Genomic DNA, 24,062 nt, shown 5'->3' with positions numbered 1-24,062 from the left:
TCCCACGCGGGCCCATAGCACAACAGCCGGCGCGCAAGGTAAGTGCAGGTCGGAGGAGGCTTGCACCCGCGGGAAGCCTCCAACCCGAATTTCTGGGCCAATATTTTGTCAAACACCCATGTGCATACCCTTGGTGAATTACAATTTCTTGAACTTAAGCTTCCTACCACTTCTATGTAGAGCATTCCATGTGGTTTCAGCAGAGGTAGAGGCAGGCTGCTCAGATCCCTGCCCTGACTGCTGAGATGTTTTTGGCCTTCGCGCTCTGGGTTTCGGAGCCCCTGAGAGCCCTGCCAAAGACTGCTCCACCTGCACCTGTGCAAGAGCAGATTCAGACATTGGGAGATGAGACAGCATGTCGGGTACTGGCTGAGGGGGAGGCAACGGCTGAGAAGTGGGAGTACTTTAAGTGGAGTCCCCACTTTCTTGTCCCCTTTCGCCATCATTCCTCTCCTGGGCCAGCACCACATCACTCCTACCACTCTGCTGCAGACTAGCTTGGTGGAGATCAGTGACATGTTGTAAGGCCACGGTAAGGTATCGCTCATCCTGTTTAAGGTGGCAGACATCTCTTGCACGGCTGTGGTCATGACCTGCATGGACACATTTGAGGGCTGTGCTTGAAGCGCTATGGAGGCGGCCACTCTCTCCATGGCAGACATTCTCGCAAATCCTTGCCCCACCAATTCACTAGCGATTGAGTTGGACTCCTCCATCCTCTCCGCTATTGTGGAGAGTGTCTTTGGCACATCTGTCAATATCTGGCTAAGTTGCTGATGCACCTCTAGCATTCCCCTTCGCAACAATAGCCCCTAGGGTTCAGCTGAGCAGAGCTTGGAGAGGATTGTGCCCTCGACATGAACTCTTCACAGCTGTCCCTGCCACCAGTGTATGCTCATGCTCACTTGTGAGGTGTGAATTACCCGGTGAAAACCCAACTAACTGTCTAAGTGGGCCCATCGAAGTGCAAGTATCTGCGCTGGTGCCTGGCTGTAAGTCCTGTGACGGTGCACCCTCAGAAGGAATGAGCTCCTCTGATGAACCACCCTCATAGATGTCCTGTGACACTTGATGTATGCGTGAAGGCCCTGGAAGACAAAAGAAAGGGATATGATTTAATCGTGGCAAAGTCACAATCTTGACAATCACCACACTAAAGTATATTCTCATAGTTCAGTCATTGGTGAAATAAAGTCAGCATATGTATCAGAGATATTTCTAATTCTTTCACCAGCTATCTGCGAATTCCCTGTCTCTCCACTTCCAATTGAGAGGGGCACAGATGTGTCCCCTTGGTCTCCTCCTCTGCAACTGTTAGCTGGACTATTTCAGGCAGTCTACCTCCAGTCTTGTCGCTCTTCGTAGCGCTTTGTGCTTTCTTCTCCTACAAGGGGCGAAGAAACAGACCCGTGAGCGAATGAAGGTGAGGTATTCAACCGATGGATGCAGTGCATTTGGTGAGGGTGACTATGAGACAGATGCATCAGGTTGCATAAGGATTGGGGTGAGTGGCAAAGGTGGATGGAAACATGGGGAGGTGGTGAAGTACATAGAAAGCAAAGGCTGGGTGCTGCTGATAGTTGAGTGGATCTGAGGAGTGATGTGATGGAGTACGCTTAGCAAGACAGAGTGAAAATGGAATGTGCTTTAAGCACAGGATGTAGTTGAATCAGCAAATGTACTCACTTTTCCTGATCTCGTTAGGTCATTTAACCGCTTCCTACATTGCATCCAAGACCTGGGTACAACGCTTCTGCTGTTCACCTCCTCAGCTATCTCCAACCACGCCTTTTTGGTGAGAGTTGCAGGTTTCTTCCTCCCATTGCTGGGGAATAGTGTGTCCCTCCTGCTCCTGACTGCACTAAGCAGTAATTCCAGTGATGCATCATTGAATCTAGGTGCTGCCTTACTCTATGTGCACCATACATTGTGAACACCTAAAATTTTCATCTGCACATTGTCCCTTTAAATAAAGCTGAGATCATGTCATGTGGGTGTGCATCATGCCCGCTGCATAGCTTGGAGATGCGAAACTCGGAAGTCAAAATGAATTGCTTCAATTCAGTTGAGATCATAGATTTCGACCTGCTGAGTTGACTTTTGGAATTCGCCCATGCAATTCACCCACCCCGCCACCCCTTCCCCTTCCCGCCACCCCTCCCCACCACCCCTCCCCCTACCCCACCAACCCTCCCCCTCCCCACCACCCCTCCCCCTTCCCCCCCTCCCCACCACCCCTCCCCCACTCCCCACCACCCCGCCCCCTTCCCCCCTCCCCACCACCCCTCCGCACCACCCCTCCCCACCACCACTCCCCACCACCCCTCCCCCTTCCCCCCCACCCCTCCCTGCTACCACTCCCCCCTCCCCACCACCACTCCCCCCTCCCTGCCACCCCTCCCACTTCCTCCCTCCCCACCACCCCTCCCCCCTCCCTGCCACCCCTCCCCCTTCCCCACCACCCCTCCCACACCACTCCCCCCTCCCACCACCCCTCCCCCTCCCCCCCACCACCACTCCCTGCCACCCCTCCCCCCTCCCTGCCACCCCTCCCCCTCCCCCCGCCTCGCCACCCCTCCCCCCACCACTCCCCCCTCCCCACCACCCCCCTTTCCCCCCGCCACCCCTCCCCCTCCCTGCTACCCCTCCCCCTGCCACACCACCCCTACCCCTCCCCACCACCCCTCCCCCCTCCCTGCCACCACTTAGCCCTCCCCGCCACCACTCCCCATTCCCCACCACCACTCCGCCCTCCCCACCACCCCTCCCCCTTCCCCCACCCCGCCACCCCGCCCCTCCCCGCCACCCCTCCCTCCCCCCTCCCCACCCCGTTCAGATTAACATCGGGGCCTCTATCTGAAGTGATGCAGGACATACATTGCTTAACAGTAAGCTAAAGATTTACCACAAGGCCAATATTTACTGGCTGTTGTACTTAAACCAGCAACCACAGACTAAAAGCAGGACACATTTCAGAACATTTATAATCTATGAGGCTAGAAAAGCCTTTTATTCACATTATAATGATCTGCAGCTACTAGTTCACTGTGAATTTTCACCCTTGTTTTTTTGGCTTGAAATTGTTGCTTTCATTCAAGTCATTTGAAATTGTAACTTTAATTTACTGTTGATGGCAGAGTTCCACAAACAGGCTGTGGGTAGATATAACTTTTCTAGCAGCTACCACATTGAGGAAATAACCAACCACTCTGGGTCATATCTGCCCACACATATTGTAGCCACACTCTGCTGTACCCACACACTCTGGTGCTTACATGTTTGGAGGTGTCTGACAGCTGCTCTTCAATCAGCTCCACTACTTGTTCAAATGTAGGTCTTCTTAAAGCGTCAGAATCCCAGCAAGCTTTCATGACTTCATACCTGTGGGATTGAAATATTACTCAGTTAACAACAACACAAAAGGGGAAACAATTTCATGAAAGACAGTAGTGTAATGTATGTACCTTTAAGGGGAGAACTACTTTTTACAGCTCCTGTATACTGTAGTACCGGCAGTGACCACACCTGTATATAAACTCTGAATAGTGATCTGTACAGTTAGTTCTAGAGTAACCCTCATTCAGTAAACACCTGTTGAATCGTTCCCTGCAGTCTTGTTGTCTGATTATTGAAGGACACAACATTAAGATACATGGATCTAACAGTGGCGATGAGCAAGTTCAAACCTACCTGCAACTCTGCATCACCTCCCAGGGATTCGCTCCTGGAGAACAGTGCAAGAAGGTCGAGTCCAGAAGCACGGGCGTCGACCATGGGCAACCGCCCAGTCATCCAGCGGAGATTTGAGCATCGCAGGGGAGGCTGTCGAGAGCCAGGCTTGGCTTTCCAGTCACGGTGGTCCAGCGAAACGGGCTGGCAACAGGTACTGCGCAGACCCTTCCCGGACAGCGATGGGCTAAAGCCCGACCGAGCGGCACAGAAAAAGGCCGAGCAGCGTCGACGGGGGAGAGAGAGAGGGCAGAGCGCACAGGGCACAGCTGGTGTTCAGGACCGAGCGGCGTCAACGGGGGAGAGAGACGAGAGAGAGCAGAGCGCAGCCGGTGTTCAAGGGCCGAGCAGCGTCAACGGGGGAGAGAGACGAGAGAGAGCAGAGCGCAGCCAGTGTTCAAGGGCTGAGCAGCGTCAACGGGGGAGAGAGGCACGCAGGAAAATGCGAGGCGCTGCCATTGCCACGAGGACCGCCGAGAGCGGCGTTGGCAGCAGCGCGGGAGATGCCATTTTAAGCCGCAGCGGGGAAGAAAGGAAAGCGCGGGAGACGCCATTTTAAGCCGCAGCGGGGAACAAAGGAAAGCGCGGGAGACGCCATTTTAAGCCAGTCTAACCACACCCAAAAATGCCGAAGAGTGGCAGTATCACAGCGTTCGACAATGAAGTCGAAGATTGGACGACATGTGTCGAACGCATAGAAGTATACTGCAAGGCGAATGAAGTGCAAGATGACAAGAAAGCGCTGGTATTGTTGAATTCAATGGGTGCAAAAACATATGGCTTACTATGAAACCTAGTAACCCCAGAGAAGCCAGTAGAAAAGGAGTTTGAAAACATAGTGTCAATCCTACAGGACCACTTAAACCCCACACCGCTGCTGATAGCAGAACGATTTAAGTTTCACAAAAGGAACCAGCATAAAGATGAAATTAATGCTGAGTATTTAATGGAACTGCGCAAGCTATCGAAACACTGCCAGTTTGGAACGGGACTAGCAGATACTTTAAGGGACAAGTTTGTGTGTGGGCTTCAAAGTGAAGGAACCCAGAAACGGCTTCTATCAGAAAAGGATCTTACGCTGGACAAGGCTTTCAGCATGGCAGTATCACACGAAGCAGCAGCACGGGGCGCTGCAGAGATACAACGGACACCGCAAGAATATGGCACAAATGAAATGTCATACGGAACAGTGAAGTACTATCGCTGCGGCAGAACAACACACGACCATAATGATTGCTGGTTCAAGGACAAAGTGTGCAGACACTATCTCAAGATAGGAGGAGTCCAGGTAAACATAGAAACATAGAAACATAGAAGATAGGAGCAGGAGTAGGCCATTCGGCCCTTCGAGCCTGCTTCGCCATTCAATGTGATCATGGCTGATCATCCAAATTCAGTACCCTGTCCCTGCCTTTTCCCCATATCCCTTGATCCCTTTAGCCTCAAGAAATATATCCAACTCTTTCTTGAATATATTTAATGAACTAGCCTCCACCGCCCTCTGTGGCAGAGAATTCCACAGGTTCACCACTCTCTGGGTGAAGAAATTCCTCCTCATTTCAGTCCTAAATGGCTTACCCCTTATCCTTAGACTATGACCCCTGGTTCTGGACTCCCCGGCCATCAGAAACATCCTTCCTGCATCTAGTCTGTCCAGACCTGACAGAATTTTATAGGTTTTGATGAGATCCCCTCTCAATCTTCTAAACTCCAGTGAGTAAAAGCCCAGTCGACACAATCTCAACTCATACGTCATTCCTGCCATCCCAGGTATCAGCCTGGTGAATCTTCGCTGCACTCCCTCCATGGCAAGAACGTCCTTCCTCAGGTAAGGTGGCCAAAACTGCACACAATACTCAAGGTGCGGTCTCACCGAGGCCCTGTACAACTGTAGCAAGACATCCTTGTTCCTGTACTCGAACCCTCTTGCTACGAAGGCCAACATACCATTTGCCTTCTTAACCGCCTGCTGCACCTGCATGCTTACCTTCAGCGACTGGTGCACAAGGACACCCAGGTCTCTTTGCACTTCCCCTTCTCCCAATCTATTGCCATTCAAATAATAATCTGCCTTCCTGTTTTTGCCACCAAAGTGGATAACCTCACATTTATCCACATTATAGTGCATTTGCCATGTTTCTGCCCAATCACCCAACCTGTCCAAATCGTACTGGAGTTTCCCGACATCCTCCTCGCAGCTTACCCTCCCGCCCAGCTTTGTGTCGTCTGCAAATTTGGAGATATTACATCCAATTCCCTCGTCCAGATCATTAGTATATATTGTGAACAGCTGGGGTCCTAGGACCGATCCTTGCGGTACCCCACTAGTCACTGCCTGCCACTCGGAAAACGACCCGTTTATTTCAACTCCTTGCCTTCTGTCCGCCAACCAGTTCTCTATCCAAGTCAATACCTTGCCCCCAATCCCATGTGCCTTAATTTTGCACGCTAATCTCTTGTGTGGGACCTTATCGAAAGCCTTCTGAAAGTCCAAATACACCACATCCACTGGTTCTCCAAAATCTATTTTACCAGTTACATCCTCAAAAAATTCCAGTAGATTAGTCAAGCGTGATTGACCTTTTGTAAATCCATGTTGACTTTGTCCGATCCTGTCACTGCTTTCCAAGTGCTCTGCTATTACATCTTTTATAATAGCCTCTAGCATTTTCCCCACTACCGATGTCAGGCTTACCGGTCTATAATTCCCCGCTTTTCTCTCTACCACCTTTTTTGAATAGTGGGATAACATTAGCTACCCTCCAATCCATGGGTATCGTTCAAGAGTCTATCGAGTTCTGGAAGATGACCAGTAATGCATCTACTATCTCTAGGGCCACTTCCTTAAGTACCCTGGGATGTAGACCATCAGGCCCTGGGGATTTATCGGCCTTCAGTCCTATCAATTTTCCTAACACCATTTTCCTACAAATACTGTTTTCTTTCAGTTCCTCTCTTTCATCAGACCCTATGTTCCCCGGCATCTCTGGGAGGTTATTTGTGTCCTCCTTTGTGAAGACAGAACCAAAGTATGTATTTAGTTGGTCTGCCATTTCCTTGTTTCCCATTATAAATTCCCCTGATTCTGACTGTAAGGGACCTACGCTTGACTTCACTAATCTTTTTCTCTTCACATATCTATAAAAGCTTTTACAGTCAGTTTTTATGTTCCCTGCTAGCTTACTCTCATATTCTATTTTCCCTTTCTTAATTAATCCCTTTGTCCTCCTTTGTTGACTCCTAAACTGCTCCCAATCCTCAGGATTATTGCTTTTTCTAGCCAATTTATATGTCCTCTCCTTGGATCTTATGCTATCCCTAATTTCCCTTGTTAGCCACGGTTGAGTCACCTTTTTTGTTTTATTTTTATGCCAAACTGGGATGAACAAATTCTATAGCTCATCCATTCGGTCTTTGAATGTTTGCCATTGCCAAGCCACCGTCAACCCTTTGAGCGCGATTCCCCACTCAATCCTACCCAACTCGCTCCTCAGACCATCGTAGTTTCCTTTATTTAAATTGAGGACCCTTGTCTCTGAGTCAACTACTTCATTCTCCATCTTAATGAAGAATTCGATCATATTATGATCGCTCCGACCCAAGGGGCCTCGTACAACAAGATTGCTAATGAATCCTTTCTCGTTACATAATACCCAGTCTAAGATGGCCTGATCTCTGGTTGGTTCCTCGACATATTGGTCCAGGAAACCATCCCGTAAACACTCCAGGAATTCCTCCTCCACAGTATTGTTACTAATTTGGTTGGCCCAATCTATATGTAGGTTAAAGTCACCCATGATGACTGCTGTGCCCTTATTGCACGCTTCTTTAATTTCCCTTTTAATGCCATCCCCAACCTCCACCTTACTGTTTGGAGGTCTATATACCACTCCCACTAATGTTTTTTCCCCTTAGTATTTCTCAATTCTACCCATACAGATTCCACATCATCAGAGCTAATATCCTTCATTACAATTGTATTAATCCCTTCTTTAACCAGTAATGCTACCCCACCTCCCTTTCCTTTTTGCCTATCTTTCCTGAATATCGAATACCCCTGGATGTTGAGTTCCCAGTCTTGGCCATCCTTGAGCCACGTTTCTGTAATCCCAACCAAATCGTGTTCGTTTACCTCTATTTGTGCAGCCAATTCAGCCACCTTATTACAAATGCTCCTCGCATTAAGACACAAAGCCTTCAGGCTTGTTTTTTTAACGCTCTTAGACCTATTAGAATTATTATTTACTGTGGCCACGTTTGATTTAAACCGTTGATTTCTCTGACTGCCACTTTTGTTTTTCTCCTTCCTATCTTTTGCTTTTATCCCTGTTTTTTCCTTTCCTCTGTCTCCCTGCTCAGGTTCCCAACCCCCTGCCATTTTAGTTTAAACCCCCCCGAACAGTGCTAGCAAACCTCCCCGCAAGGATATTTGTCCCGCTCTGGTTCAGGTGCAACCCGTCCGACTTGTACAAGTCCCACCTTTCCCAGAAGCAGGCCCAGTGAACCAGGAAACTAAAGCCCTCCCTCCTGCACCAACTCTTTAGCCACGCATTCATCTGCTCTATCCTCCTATTCCTATACTCACTAGCACGTGGCACCGGGAGTAATCCAGAGATTACAACCTTTGAGGTCCTGCTCTTTAATCTGCTACCTAGCTCCCTAAATTCTTGTTGCCGGACCTCATCCCTCTTCCTACCTATGTCGTTGGTCCCAATGTGAACCACGACCTCTGCCTGTTCCCCCTCCCCCTTCAGAATGCCCTGCAGCCATTGGAATGGACACAGGATCAGCCCTAACAGTCTTAAACCGACGGGACTACGAGCGGCTATTCTCACACATACCCTTGAGAGACACAAAAATTATTTTGAATACGTACACGGGGCAAAAAGTCTACCCCAAAGGAAAAATAAGGGTGACCGTTATATATAACGGTAAGGAAACACCAAAACTAGACCTGTATGTATTGCAAGATGGAGGACCACCATTACTGGGACGTGAATGGATCCGGAAAATACAACTGGATTGGCATTCCATACAGGCACTGACTGGCTGACAAAAAGGATGACGACGTCACACCTGGGCGACTGTCAAAGATCCTAACTGACGCGAAAGAAGTGTTCCAGCAATGTCTCGGAACACTAAAAGGCATGACAGCGATGATTAAAATTGAAGAAAACGCAAGCCCAAAATTTTTTAAGGCCAGACCGGTACCTTATCCGATCCGCCCAGCCGTCGAAGCAGAGCTGGAGAGTCTGGAACGTTCAGGTGTACTGTCCAAGGTAGACTGGAGTGAGTGGGCTACACCCATCGTCCCTGTGATGAAAAAGTCGTTGAGCAGCACGCCTGGGGAAACCAAAGAAGGTTCACATCTGTGGGGACTTTAAGGTAACAGTGAACCCGGTCCTTCACACCGTACAATATCCACTTCCGCGGATTGAAGATATTTTCGCCTCGCTATCTGGAGGGAAACGCTTCACTAAGATTGATCTGGCCCAGGCGTATCTGCAAATGGAGGTAGAAGAAGCATCAAAAAAATACCTCACAATCAACACCCATAAAGGTCTCTACCAATACAACCGGCTGGTATTCGGGGTAGCATCAGCTCCGGCTATTTGGCAGAGGGCAATGGAACAAGTCCTGCAAGGGATCCCAGGGACCCAGTGTAATTTGGACGACATCCTGGTCACGGGCGAAAATGACAGTGATCACCTTGCCAACCTGGAGCAGGTGCTCACTAGATTGCAGGAATATGGGCTCCGAGCTAACCGCCCCAAATGCGAGTTTTTTAGAAAACAGATCTCGTATTGTGGCCACGTTATCGATAAAGAGGGGTTACATAAGTCCCCAGAGAAGATTGAGGCAGTAGTCAAGGCTCCAGCACCGGAAAATGTGTCACAACTGAGGTCGTTCCTCGGGCTGGTAAACTACTACCATAAGTTCTTGCCAAATTTGTCTACAATACTACACCCACTGAACACCCTACTGCAAACTGGGGTGCCATGGAAGTGGAGTGACGAATGTAGACGAGCTTTCCAGAAGAGCAAAACACTAATCACATCGAAAGAGGTATTGGCCCATTACAACCCAGCATTACCAATTCGGTTGGCATGTGATGCGTCACCCTACGGCATTGGAGCGGTGCTGTCGCACAAATTCTCGGACGGCTCAGAGAGGCCAATAGCCTTTACGTCACGATCACTAAACTCAGCCGAGCGTAACTACGCCCAGATTGACAGGGAGGCCCTCAGCCTAGTGTGGGGAGTGAAAAAGTGCAATCACTATCTGCACGGGCAGAAATTCACCTTGCTGACTGATCACCAGCCTCTTGTCTCCATTTTTAATCTGAAGAAGGGCGTTCCGGTGATGACTGCGCAACGACTACAAAGATGGTCACTTTTTCTAGGGGCGCACCACTATGAGATTGAATATAAGGGCACGAAATAGCATGGAAATGCTGATGGGCTATCACGCCTGCCACTGCCTACTGCGGAGGAAGCACCAGCAGTGGATCCTGTCGAAATATTCCATTTGACTATAGTTGAATACCTACCGGTAACTAACGCTTGTATCGAAAAGGAAACCCGAAATGACCCGACACTGTCTCGGGTATATGATTTGACGGTGAAGGGATGGCCAGCACATGGCGACTCACTGTTGCCAGCATTCTCGACAAGGAGAGAACAGCTGTCAGTGTGCCGGGGGACCTTGATGTGTGGATCCCGAGTGGTAATTCCACCCAAGTTAAGGGATAGAGTGCTCAATGAGCTTCATGAGGGTCATCTGGGAGGGGTGAAAATGAAAAGCCTAGCCAGGGCTTAGGTGTGGTGACCGGGAATCGATAAACAAATCGAGGACCTGACCAAGAGCTGCTCAGGATGCCAGAAAGTCCAAAATGCACCACCACAGGCCCCTCTACACTCATGGGAGTGGCCCTCATCTCCATGGCACTGGGTGCATGTTGATTTTGCTGGTCCATTCATGGACTCAATGTTTTTAATAGCCGTGGATGCGCACTCGAAATGGCCTGAGGTGATCAAAATGTCCTCCACCACCACGGAGAAAACTATTGCAGTCCTACGGACCATTTTTGCCAGGAATGGCTTGCCAGAACAGATTTGCTCTGACAACGGACCACAGTTTGTGTCCGAAGAGTTCCGGAGGTTCTTGAAAAAGAATGGGGTAAGGCATTACACATCCGCCCCGTATCATCCAGCCACAAATGGATTGGCTGAGAGGTCCGTACAAACCTTTAAGAAGACAATAAAGGCTATGTACAATGACAACATTCCGCTGCAGCACAAGGTGGACAATTTCCTGTTCGCCTACCGGAATGCGACACATGCAATCACCAACCAGGCCCCAGCCATGATGTTCTTTAACCGAAGGTTAAGATCTCGCCTGGATTTGCTCAGACCAAACGTACGAAGAGATGTTGAGAGTAAGCAATTCCAGCACATCCATGAGAAGCCAACAAGGAGCTTCAATGTAAGGCAACCAGTCTTGGCCCGCGACTACCGAACAGAAAAATGGCAGCCAGGAACGATATGCACACGGCAGGGCCCACTAATGTACACAGTGGACGTTGGGGAGAGCATCGTGAGATGCCATGCTGACCAGATCCTAGAGTCACAGGAACAAGTCAACCCCATGCCTCGCCCATACGTACCTGGTGATGAACCCGACGTACAGGTCGCATCTACCCCAGAAACAGCAGCATCGGAAGCTGATGAACAAACCGACGACAGGGGGCCAGAATCGCCTCCGCACCAAGAGCAAGACACTCGGGAAAGGCACTATGCAGAAAGGATCAGGAAGCCTCCCCAAAGACTGAATATATAAATAGACTATTTTCAGCTAATGTTGCATGTTAAAAGTGTTAATTGTAATTAGTTTGATATTTAATTGTTAAATGAATGTTATGGTACTGTTCATCTAAAAGGGGAGGAATTGTAATGTATATACCTTTAAGGGGGGAACTATCTTTTACAGCTCATGTATACTGCAGTACCGGCAGTGACCACACCTGTATATAGCACTGAGTAGTAATCTGTACAGATCAGTTCCAGTGTGAGCCACGTTGAGTAAACACCTGTTGTACCGTTCTCCTGCAGTCTGTGTCTTATTATACACAGACACAACAATTCCCTTTACTAATGAATTTTTATATATATGTGATAGTGCCTCTGCTATCACTTCCCTAACTTCCTTTATTATGCACAGGTGCAATCCATCTGGACCTGGGGTTTTATCCTCCCTAAGTTTAATTAGTTTATCAATTATCACCCCCTTTCTATCTTAAATGTATTTATATCTTTTTTGGGTTCTTCTAATTTCATGCCCACCTTCTTAGTCTCCCTGGTAAATACTGAGACAAAGTAATTATTTAATATTTCTGTCACTTCGCTATCATTACCTGTGAGTTTTGCTTGTTCATCTCTTAGTGGTCTCATCCCTTTCCTGATTTTTCTTTTGTTATTTGTGTGTCTGTAGAATAGTTTACTATTTCTTTTTATATTCCTTAATAATTTAATTTTATAGCTCCACTTTACTTTCTTTGTTTTTACTTCTTTCCTAACCACTTCATATTCCCTTTTGTCATCCTCCTTTATTGTCTATGTACTTAGTGTATTCCTTTTTCTTTAGTTTCAATTTTACCCTTATCTCTTTATTTATCCATGGTGTTTCATTATTTGCTAGTTTGGTCTTGTGTTTTAGAGGAATATATTTCTCCTGAACTCTATTGATAACTGTTTTAACTATTTTGCATTGCTGTTCTCTCTTTGTCTGTCAATTTGTTTTCAGTTTATCTTCTCTAGTTCTATTCTCATTGCTTCAAAATTAGCTTTTTACCCATCTATTACTTTGGTCTTTATCTTACTTATGTCTTTTTCAAGCATTATTTTAAACTTTATTATGTTATGATCGCTATTAACTAGATGTTCCCCTGCACTTACTTCTCTTCTCCTCCTCCAATACAACTTTGAATCAACTACTAAGTGCTAAGGAAGAACAAGTTGACAACATCTCATCTTCTGATTTCTCTTCCCTTACTACAAGGAGATACGCAGGCCGGAATTTTCCCATCATAAAGCAGGTGGGTTTGGAGCGTGGGGGCAGTTAAATTGCTAAAAATGTGAATCCTGACCTGATCCCACCTCTAACCCACTCGCTTCCGGTTTTCCTGGGGGCAGGGTGGGCAGCCAACCCGCTCCCAGGGGGGGCATTACCTCAATTTAAATATTGTAATGAGGCTGGAAGCCTCTTTTTTCCCCATCCATTTTGAATTTAACTGCCTGTGGACATGTTTCACACAATTCATGAAACCCGGCAGTTAAACAGAGGCAGGGGTTGCTGCATCCAGGAGGCAAGTGGCTTTGTACCTACCTCCTGGATCCAGGGTTCCTACCTAAACCCCTCCCACTGTAATCAGGGACCCGCCCTATGAGGCCTCCGATTGCCCCCCCAGGCCTCCCACACCCCCCACCCAGGCCTCCCCCCTCCAACCCCAGCCCTCCCCTCCAATGATGATGATGAGACTGGCCACGATCCTCCAGTGGCTGGCCCCACTCCTCTGGCCCCCCCTGCTGATTCTCTGCCCCCCTGGCAATCACTCCAACCACCACCCCACCGCAATCTCCGATTCCCTCATCCCCCCCGTGATCCCCACTTGCCTGCCGATCCCCGACCGCCCCCATCGCCTGCTGATCCCCTGCCAATACTGCAAGCCCCTCCCGATCCCCTTTCCCCCCGCAATCCTCTCTCCCCGTCTCAATTGCTCTCCTCCCTCCCGATCACCAACCCCTCTCCCACCGATACCAACACCTTCCCGCCGATCCCTCCCCCGGACCGGCCCCTCGCAACTGAGGCCTACCTGCCCGCAGCCAGGAATCCGAGGCCTCGCTTTCAAATTAGGCCCTGCCGGTAAAATTGGCAGGGCCTGTGGGAAACCCGGCATCCCGGATTTCCCGCCCACCTCGGATCCACCCCCCACTGCCCTCAACCCGCCTCCCCAAACAAAATTCCGGCCTCATCTTCCACTAATTGCTTCCCTGTGCAGCATGGCTGGAGAATCAAATATGTTTCCTTCAGTTCCTAAAAGCCATATCCAATACACAGTGCTTCCTTTATACTCAAAGTAATGTTTAAATTTTTATAAGGTATTCAAAGCCTGATAATAAGAATACCCCTCATCTGCTCATTCCTGGCAAATATTGCAGAATGCTTGTAGAATAAATTGGGGCTCAGTAATGTTTGTTTTAAGCAAGTGTAAAGAGTTTGCATATATATTTAATTTAAAATTTTAATTTCAATTGTAATTATATTTAATTCATAATGTCCTTTCAGATCCACAGGGCAATCAAAATTGCTAATTAATTATTTTGAGTATAGTCACTGTTGCTAAGTAGGTAAATGTGGCAACAAATTTGTGCACAGTTAATCTGTTTTTGGTGGTGTTGGTTCGCGGATGAATGTCAGCTAGGACACTGGGAGAATCTTACCTGCTGTCTTTTGAATATACCTGAACAGACAGACAGGGCCTCAGTGTAACAGCTCAGTGTAACAGCTCATCTGAAAGACAGCGACTCCAAAAACAGGGCAGCCCTCAGTACTACACTGAAGTGCCAGCCCAGATTATGTGCTCAAGTCCTGGAGCGGGATTTGAAACCACGACCTTTAAAATTAGAGACTGCCACTGAACCAAACTGACATTTAAATGCTGTTAGTAATATGGTAAATATTAAACAGCATTACTGTGATAAGAATATTATCACGTTATATAGATTTAGACGGTTCAACTAGTTAGCCATTGTTTTGTATGTTTTATCTTTAGCTAGCTTTCATTCATAATGCTCACGAGGGAACACAAGCAAAAGGAGAATTATGTGCAGTATTTGTAATCAACTGTCACCTCATTTGCATGGTCAGAAAAATCACACGCACAACTCGTAAGCAAACTTTCCTTTTATTGTAACTGACAGCTGGCTGGAGGTTGGGGTTGTAACACCTGACTAAAGTGATGTGTAACACCATGACTTCCCGTCCCCTAAACAACAGCGCAAGTCTCCGATAATAAATAATTATGTATCGCAGGTGTGCTTACTTTGGCTTGCTGACAGAACGAATTGCAAGACAATGGTTACTGTTGCAAGTCTGGCAGAATACCAAGCTGTTGTCTGAGCCCTTAGGCACAAAGAAAAAGGATATCTACAAAAAGGCAGCTTATACTGTAACCAGTTAGAGAAAATCAATGACTTTACTTACAATTCAGTAGATGCAAGTTCAGGACTGAGCATCCTGTAGCCTTCCTTGATCATCTTATAGAACTTGTTGTCCACAGGAATGCCAGGGTAAGGGCTGCTCCCTATAGTGAAAGGATGCTAAACCAGTTACTACAGACTTGTATACACGTACATAAAATTAAAGCAATTAGTACTAAAAATGAAAAGGAAGAAGGGATGCAATCTTACCTAATGAGAAAATTTCCCACAACAAAATGCCGTAAGACCAGACATCACTTTCAAATGTGTACACACAGTCAAAAATACTCTCTGGAGCCATCCATTTCACTGGAAGACGAGCCTGGATTTAAAAAAATGATAATTCAACTAACAGGGCCAATCTGAGTATGTAATCATCATATTAGCAAGATCATCAGCATGAAATATAATTAAAATATAATTGTCAGATTATTCATGTATTGGTGCACTGTCATATGGTGTGTGCAAGTTATTCCCAGTGATTTATGGATATGTTGAGATGCTGATTCCATCCAGACCATTTGAAAGGGGTTGACCCTATCTCGGATAAGGCAGGGTGTTTTGCTGAGGGAGGATTGGAGGACAAGTTGATCGAGATCGCTATCATGCAACAGCCAGCAAACAGTTTATGAGATGACTATGCAGAAGCCTAGAAGCAGATTACCGGTTTGCCTTTTTGGAAAAGCAAATGTAGTGATATGTGTCTGAGTCCCTGATGGTCCAGTGCTGATATGTGTCAGATTTTCTGATGGTCCAGTGCTATGTGTCTGAATTCTTGGTGGTCAGGAGCTGATATGTGGCTGAGTCCCCTCTGGTATGTGTCAGATTTTCTGATGGTCTAGTGCTGTATGTGCCAGAGTCCCTGTTGGTTGTGTCTCCGACACCAGTGATCAACTCTCCAGAATGACTTACATTGCCTTTCACCACATAGTTGGAATCATTCCTGATATCTCTAGCCAGCCCAAAATCACATATTTTTGCAATCTGTCCATTTGTTAGAAGAATATTTCTTGCTGCTAGGTCTCTGTGAATGCACTGTAATAAGTGAAATATGTAATTTAACACACCATACAATAAGCACAATTTATGTTATTATTAATTAACAAAATCATCAATTATATTTACACTTGAGGGAATTATGAATCTGAAATGGTTTTTAACTAGCAGTTTATTGAATAATATTAGCTTACATTCTTAGAGGAAAGGAAGTTCATTCCCTTTGCCACCTGATAGGAAAAGATGAGAAGATCTTCAATTTCCAGAGCCAAGTTATACTCTTCAGTGACCTCATTGTTGTTTTCCTTATCACTGTATGATTCTAGGCAATGAAATATTTGACGTTAATTCAAAGTAATCACATAAATGCATGTAAGACTGCATAATCTAAAATAAAGATTACATTAATTTACAGTTTTTTTCCATTTATTCTTGAGATGTGGGCAACAATGGCAAAGCTGCATTTATTGCATTCATATAGTGCCTTTCACAACCGCAGGACGTCCCAAAGCATTTTACAGCCAATTAAGTGCTTTTGAAATGTAGTCACTGTTGTAAAGTAGACAACGCGGCAGCAAATTTGTGAGTTTATGTGAGTTTATGCAGCACAGAAAATACAGGTACAGTAAAATCTGCTCATTTGCAAATTAGGTGCATGCAAATTCCAGATCTTTGCATGTTTTTCCTTGCAAAACTCTTAAATTTAGAGTTACAGTTTGTGTGTCATGTGGATGTAATTTGATTCAGGTAGTATATAAATAATTGCTATTCGTGTTCATCGACCAGGATTAGCATACAGTTATTTTTTGACAGCTTCCAATATTAGTTTCATCGACCATATAAGTTACTTTCAAGTAAGGTGACCTACTTTCCAACCAAACATCCCCCTCAGAAGCCTATGACCTACATATAAAATGAGGGTCAATATTACAGCAGTGCATGAGCAATGGAAACAACTAAAATTTAAAGTTGAAATTTTCAAAACATTTTTAATTTTTATGCTGCTGTTGCAACATAACTTCTAAAGTGTTACAGATCAATTAAAATCCCTCAAACTCTGAATCGGGCCTTGAGTCTGAAGATGTGATTTTCTGCTTTGGTGGAAATGCAGCATGAAGTTGGCATTCGCCCTGACCCAGGGGAATTTGCCACAATTCTGGCAGCTTTCTGATGGGATTCCTGCCTACTTTAGGTTGCCAACCTGGAAGGGCAGGCGAATGGCGGCTGCAGGCCTCGGGCACTGGGCGCCTTCAGCAGCCGGGAAAGGTTTGCTGCCGGTGGGGTAGCTGAAGGGGACAACCTTTAAAAATAAATCAAAAATTTCATGGAGTGCGAGAGTGCACACTACTTTATGGGACCTTTCAACATTTAGATCATCTCCGGAATGCCACAGCAGTGTTGGATGCCAGGAACATGCTGCCGTTCCTTGTGTTCAACGTTGCTATGGCGGTAATCACAGAAAATGTCATGCATGATGTGATTCCATCATTACCACCCGTATGCCCACCCATATTTGGACAGATTCTGGTGGAAAATCCTGGAAGTGAAGGAGGTGAGCTGTGCCCAGCCGGTTTCCAGCCCCTGTCCACTGCTGATCTGTTCAAAACTGGGCAGGAACACGAGAGAAAATCCCACCTTGAAGGTCCAAATGGTGTTTAAAAATGTTGTTTATTAACGTCATTATAACACTCACTGCCATTTGTGTCAGTGTCCTGTTGTACTTGAAGTACACTTGTTGAATGTTATCAGTGTGTACAGTCACATGTTTCCTTCAGCTATATGCAGATCAAGATGTTTTGCTTCATCATATAGCCACCTTTGATAAAGGTACAGACAGTTGTAGTACTAGATCACATCCAATCTGTCCATATCTTCCTGACATGATGCTTGAACGATTTGTTTAAACAAACAGAACCACTTGATATGACACGTACAAATATTCTCAAGTCTTTTCTCCCATTCTACATTATTTGTGATATGCATTTGAATTTTTTAAATTCACTCATGGGATGTGGATGTCATTGGCAAGGCCAGCATTTATTGCCCATCCTTAGTTGCCCTTGAGAAGGTGGTGGTGAGCCGCCTTCTCGAACTGCTGCAGTCCGTGTGGTGAGGGTACTCCCACAGTGCTGTTAGGGAGGGAGTTCCAGGATTTTGACCCAGCGATGATGAAGGATCGGTGATATACTTTTAAGTCAGGATGGTGTGTGACTTGGAGGGGAACTTTGAAGTGGTGGTGTTCACATGCGCCTGCTGCCCTTGTCCTTCTAGGTGCTAGAGGTCGCGGGTTTGGGAGGTGCTGCCGAAGAAGCCTTGGCAAGTTGCTGCAGTGCATCTTGTAGATGGTACACACTGCAGCCATGGTACGCTGGTGGTGAAGGGAGTGAATGTTTAAGGTGGTCGATGGGGTGGCAATCAAGTGGGCTGCTTTGTCCTGGATGGTGTCGAGCTTCTTGAGTGTTGTTGGAGCTGCACTCATCCAAGCAAGTGGAGAGTATTCCATCACACTCCTAACTTGTGCCTTGTAGATGGTGGAAAGGCTCTGGGGAGTCAGGAGGTGAGACACTCGCAGCAGAATACCTAGCCTCTGACCTGCTGTTATAGCCACAGTATTTATGTAGCTGGTGCAGTTAAGTTTCTGGTCAATGGTAGCCCCCAGGATGTTGATGGTGGGGGATTCGGCGATGATAATGCTGTTGAATGTCATGGGGCGGTGGTTAGATGATTGTTTGTTGGAGATAGTCATTGCCTGGCACTTGTGTGGCGCGAATGTTACCGGCCACTTATCAGCCCAAGCATGTCGTCCAGGTCTTGTTGCATGCGGGCATGGACTGCTTCATTATCTGAGGAGTTGCAAATGGCACTGAACACTGTGCAATCATCAGCGAACATCCCCATTTCTGACCTTATGTTGGAGGGAAGGTCATTGATGAAGCACGCCAATATGAAGCACTTGTACAGTAATACTCCTGGGTGCACATTCCATACATCTGTAATAAGATTTTAGCACTCTCTTTACCATCCAGATTTTCTGATACCCTCGACTGATTACTCCAGATAGAGACTTAATATTCTTTGGCAGCATCTTATGCTTAAAAATGATGACTAGCTGTAGTTTTGTGTCAACTTCCATACACGACAACACACCTACTGAATGTGCCATTTCATATCCCATCATCTTTATCATCGCAGTGGTGCTATCAGTCAGGTTCACCGTTAGGGTACTCAGGAGGTTGAAAGTCAGCAGAGTTTCAACCATATTCTTGATCTGTGACAGTTGATATTAATACTCCTTACAAACTTAAGCAAATGTTCACTTCGATCTCCAAGTTTTCAACAACTGCTGAGCGTCCTCCATTTGCTGTCAGAGTGTTAATACATCCACCGGTGCAAACAGTGTCAATTTAGGTTTTGTGCACTGTATCTGACAACATCTTCGATGCACACAGTCTCATGTCCATGTGTTGATATAACAATTCTGCCCGCATTTGTGTCCCCATTCATTCAAATCAGCCTCCGTTGTTGAAAATGATGAAACATCACCAATAAATACGCCTACATCCTCAGGTCCTCTGGATCAGGGCTCTTGCATTTTTCATCAGTCATGAACCATTTTTTGCTGTGACATTAAACTTCATGCCGAGCTGCTAACTTGTTTTGCTCTGCATATTCACAACTCACAGTTTAAATCCAGCACCATACAAGGAATGTTTGCTTACAAACACCATTGACTGGCTAGGTTTACAAACGCACACAATTCCTCCTTTAGTTGATGGTGATTCTTTTTGCAGCTTTCAATGGCAGAAGTTGCCCTACTTCCAGACAACAAGATTTCCAACATTTTGGGGAGCCACCTCATCAGTTACTAAGGCTCACCCAGTGCAAGTAATAGAGTGGAGTGGCAGGCTGGCATTTAAATAGTAAAGGAACAGACAGAGAGTGTAAAATATCTCTACATTTATTCTGTAGCTTGAACTGGGTCTATGTTCAGTATTTCATAGAATCTACAGCACAGAAGCAAGCTGGTGTTACGCTGGTGTTTACATTCCACAAGCACCTCTACCAACTCAGATTACCTCGTCCCATCCTGCCCCTCCTTATCCCTCTATTCCCTCCTCCCTTATGTGTGCAGCAAGCCTCCCCTTAAATGCATCAACGCACAGCGCACGATCTCTCCAGTTCTGTCCTAAAATGGCAATGGAGCTCCTATGTACATTAGGACCCTAATTTGCATATTTAAAGGGCCTACTGCCTAAAACAGGCTTCAGCCACTCAGCAGTAGGCCCCTTTTGAAGTTGGCAGCAGCTGGAGTGCAGGTGTAAAGGGGGCAGTAAACCATTTTCAGGTCGCTACTGCCCCATTTTCATGGTGCGGCCCAAGTTAAAATTAAAATGCTGATCTTTCCTTCACTATGAATTGGCTAGTTTCTATTCCACTACTAATGTGCTGATTTCCAGCTACTGCAGTTATAGTGAGCAAGTATAATACAGTACCTGGAGCTAGACACAAAACCAGTCCCAGCCACAGACATGATCCTTGCCCACATGTAAGACAAGGCTCTTACTTTGACCACCAAATAAAGGCATACATTTCCCATTTTACCCATGAGTAAATAGAGAAAGGAGAAAGAAAGACTTGCATTTCTATAGTGCCCTTCACAACCTCAGGACATCCCAAAGTGCATTGCAGCCAATGAGGTATTTGTGACATGCAGTTGCTGTTGTAATGTAGGAAACGAGGCAGTGAATTTGCTCACAGCAAGGTCCCACACACAGCAATGTGATAACGACCAGATAATCTGTTTTAGTGATGCAGGTTGAAGGATAAATATAGGCCAGGACATCGTGGAGAACTCCCTTGTTCTTCGAATAGTGCCATGGGATTTTTTACGTCCGCCTGAGAGGGCAGACGGGGCATCGGTTTAATGTCTTATCCGAAAGAGGTAGCACTGCACTGGAGTGTCTGCTGAGATTACGAGGGAAATTTTAACCCCAATTAACGGGTGGGTTGGGGTTAGGTGGGAGGTTAAAGTGTTAAAAAACTGAATCCCCCTCCCCCCGATGCTCCCCCTCCCCCCGATGCTCCCCCACCCCCCTCGAGGCTCCCCCACCACCCGATGCTCCTCCCCCCGATGCTTCCCCACCCCCCGATGCTCCCCCACCCCCCCCGATGCTCCCCACCCCCCGATGCTCCTCCCCCCGATGCTCCCCCACCCCCCGATGCACCCCCACCCCCGATGCACCCCCACCCCCCGATGCTCCTCCCCACCGATGCTCCCCCACCCTGATGCTCCCCTACTCCCCGATGCTCCTCCCCCCGATGCTCCCCCACCCCCCGATGCTCCTCCCCCCGATGCTCCCCCACCTCCCGATGCACCCCTGCCCCCCGATGCTCCTCCCCCCGATGCTCCCCCACCCCCGATGCTCCCCCACCCCGATGCTCCCCTCCCCCGATGCTCCTCCCCCCGATGCTCCCCCACCCCCCGATGCTCCCCACCTCCCGATGCTCCCCTCCCCCGATGCTCCCCCTCCTCCCGATGCTCCCCCACCCCCCGATGCTCCCCTCCCCCCCCGATGCTCCCCCACCTCCCGATGCTCCCCACCTCCCGATGCTCCCCTCCCCCGATGCTCCCCCACCCCCCGATGCTCCTCCCCCCCCGATGCTCCCCCACCCTGATGCTCCCCTACTCCCCGATGCTCCTCCCCCCCGATGCTCCCCCACCCCGATGCTCCTCCCCCTGATGCTCCCCCACCCCCCGATGCTCCTCCCCCCGATGCTCCCCCACCTCCCGATGCACCCCTGCCCCCCGATGCTCCTCCCCCCGATGCTCCCCCACCCCCGATGCTCCCCCACCCCGATGCTCCCCTCCCCCGATGCTCCTCCCCCCGATGCTCCCCCACCCCCCGATGCTCCCCACCTCCCGATGCTCCCCTCCCCCGATACTCCCCCTCCTCCCGATGCTCCCCCACCCCCCGATGCTCCCCTCCCCCCCCGATGCTCCCCCACCTCCCGATGCTCCTTCAGCCCCGATCCTCTCCCCCGCCACCCCACCACCACCCCCCACTGCTCCGCCCCTGATTCTCCTCCTCCAGCCCCATTGCTGGAGATGCCCTGGCTATGATTGAATAGATAAGAATGAACCCAAGCGAGGTTAGTGGAGTAAAGGCATTGGAGGACGATGGTGTGGTCGAGCGTGTCCAAGGTTGCAGAGAGTTCATGGAGAGATAATGCACCATAGTTACAATCACATATAACTTACCCTTGCTCGGGGATCTTCTTTTTTCCAAGTTGGTTTGCGGAGATGCTGTATTACTTGGCTTCATTTCCATATATGATCCAGAACGGTTCCTATGGTAAGCAAAGAATAAATTGAAATAAAATGAAGTTATCAACTTCTGACAAATAATAAAACAAATCAAAAATAGTTTTGCTTTCAGGTGCATGGGATCCAAAAGTGTACACTGGTGTCTGCAAACCAGGATGTAATGAATTGTGAGTGCATCAGAATTTTGGTGATCTAGAATGCATGATTTGCTAAAGAAAAAATAATTGATAGACATGGGATTGAAGTACAATGGACAAATAATTTTTTTTTTTCTGATAGCAAAATAAAATTGTTTCAGTTAAAAACGTTTGGAAAGTGAATGCGATTAAAATGTTTCGAGTTAGTAATATTTCCACGAGGTTGCATTGGGAGATGGGGGATGGGAGGGAGCTCAGATGGAGGAGGAATGCTGAACCTGACTCAGATCTGGATTGTAAACAGACAATGGAGGAATTGTACCATGGGATTATAGGAAATATACACAAAGAGTTTTAAAATATTTCCCAAATGTACTTGTGCACAGAAATGAATGGCATGTCATCTGGATGTCTACAAAGTTTTCAGTGTTTCTAAACAAATTTAAACATGTTATTTTAAATTACAGAGAAGTGCTGTAATCAGCATAATTTATAAATTAACCAGAGAAAACCTTTTAAAAAATTGCCTGCATTTCCAATTTCTAATCAGGAATGTCTATTCCAGTCCTGACAATAAATTCTTAGTCAGCAGTGAGGTGCTAGAGTAGATGCTTTCAGTCAGAACATCGTCCTAATATTCTTGGGCCCAATTTAATAACACTTTTTTGACAGTAATCACAGGTCATTGTCTTGGTGCCAAGAGTGTGTTTAACTGGTTGTTTATTGCACAGCAGATTTGGTTGTAGTCGTAAAATATAAAAAGCTCTCCCAATAGTTAGATAAGTACTGCTGAGTGTCAATAGGATTGAAACCTGAGGTGGATAGGTTACTAGTGACTGCAGTATTTTGCCTGGAAAATGATTCAATAGAGAGGTACCACAGCACTATCTTTCCCTCACACACAAGAAGGGCTCACTCAACTGACAGCAATGGGCAGACTGGTAGGAGTATATACTTAATGGAAAGACACTGAAGGGTGTAGATGAACAGAGATGTTGAGTCTGTGTTTTCCAATGTAGTTATGCTGAATAACAGGACACAGACTACAGAAATAATTAAACAGGTCTTTAGTGATTGAGGGTCAGGGCTGAACTGGGATACACTTTGCTCTGCAGGGTTTATATACCGGTGTGGTCACCACCGGTACTACAATGTACAGGAGCCATCAAAAAGTAGTCCATCACCTTAAGGTATCCTCTTAAGGTGGTACAGGTTACATACACTACAATTCCTCCCCTTTTAGCTTAACAGTGTACACCCCAAATTAAACATTACATGGATAACATATATACAATTTACACACAACTGTTCAAAGATTCAGTCTCTGAGGAGGCCTCCTGATCCGGCCCGGATAACGCCTTTCAGGGGTCTCTGGTTCTCGTTGCTGGGGTGACTCATCCACTTGATCTCCTATGGATTGAACATCATCAGGTACGTTCGAGTCTGAGGTAGATGCTGCAGGCTCAATAAGTTCTTCAACTGGTGTCTCTGCCGTAGACATGGGGTCGACCCTTGTTCTCGATTCCATAAGTTGGTCAGCATGACGTCATATTACGTTCTCTCCAACGTCTACCGTGTACATCAAGGGTCCTTGTCGTGCACGAATTGTTCCAGGTT

The 24,062-nt window shown here is 47.1% G+C and overlaps 1 protein-coding gene across 1 annotated transcript in view; it reads right to left on the bottom strand.

The window, feature by feature from the left end:
- The window catches only part of LOC147123282 (mast/stem cell growth factor receptor Kit-like), a 94,869-nt gene that overhangs the window by 5,723 nt on the left and 65,084 nt on the right, over positions 1-24,062 (bottom strand). The window contains exons 15-20 of the mRNA XM_085965710.1: positions 22,243-22,331; positions 16,178-16,305; positions 15,900-16,022; positions 15,198-15,309; positions 14,992-15,091; positions 3,276-3,381 (exon numbers count right to left, since the gene is read on the bottom strand). Of these exons, the coding sequence (XP_085821836.1) occupies positions 3,276-3,381; positions 14,992-15,091; positions 15,198-15,309; positions 15,900-16,022; positions 16,178-16,305; positions 22,243-22,331 (658 nt within the window). The remainder of the gene's footprint in view (positions 1-3,275; positions 3,382-14,991; positions 15,092-15,197; positions 15,310-15,899; positions 16,023-16,177; positions 16,306-22,242; positions 22,332-24,062) is intronic.

Source organism: Somniosus microcephalus, chromosome 2 (assembly GCF_052327205.1).
Source record: "Somniosus microcephalus isolate GS21.2 chromosome 2, FLI_Smic_1.0, whole genome shotgun sequence".
Classification (NCBI taxonomy): domain Eukaryota; kingdom Metazoa; phylum Chordata; class Chondrichthyes; order Squaliformes; family Somniosidae; genus Somniosus; species Somniosus microcephalus.
Note: the sequence above shows the minus strand (reverse complement) of the source record. Positions and strands in the feature narration are given on the sequence as shown.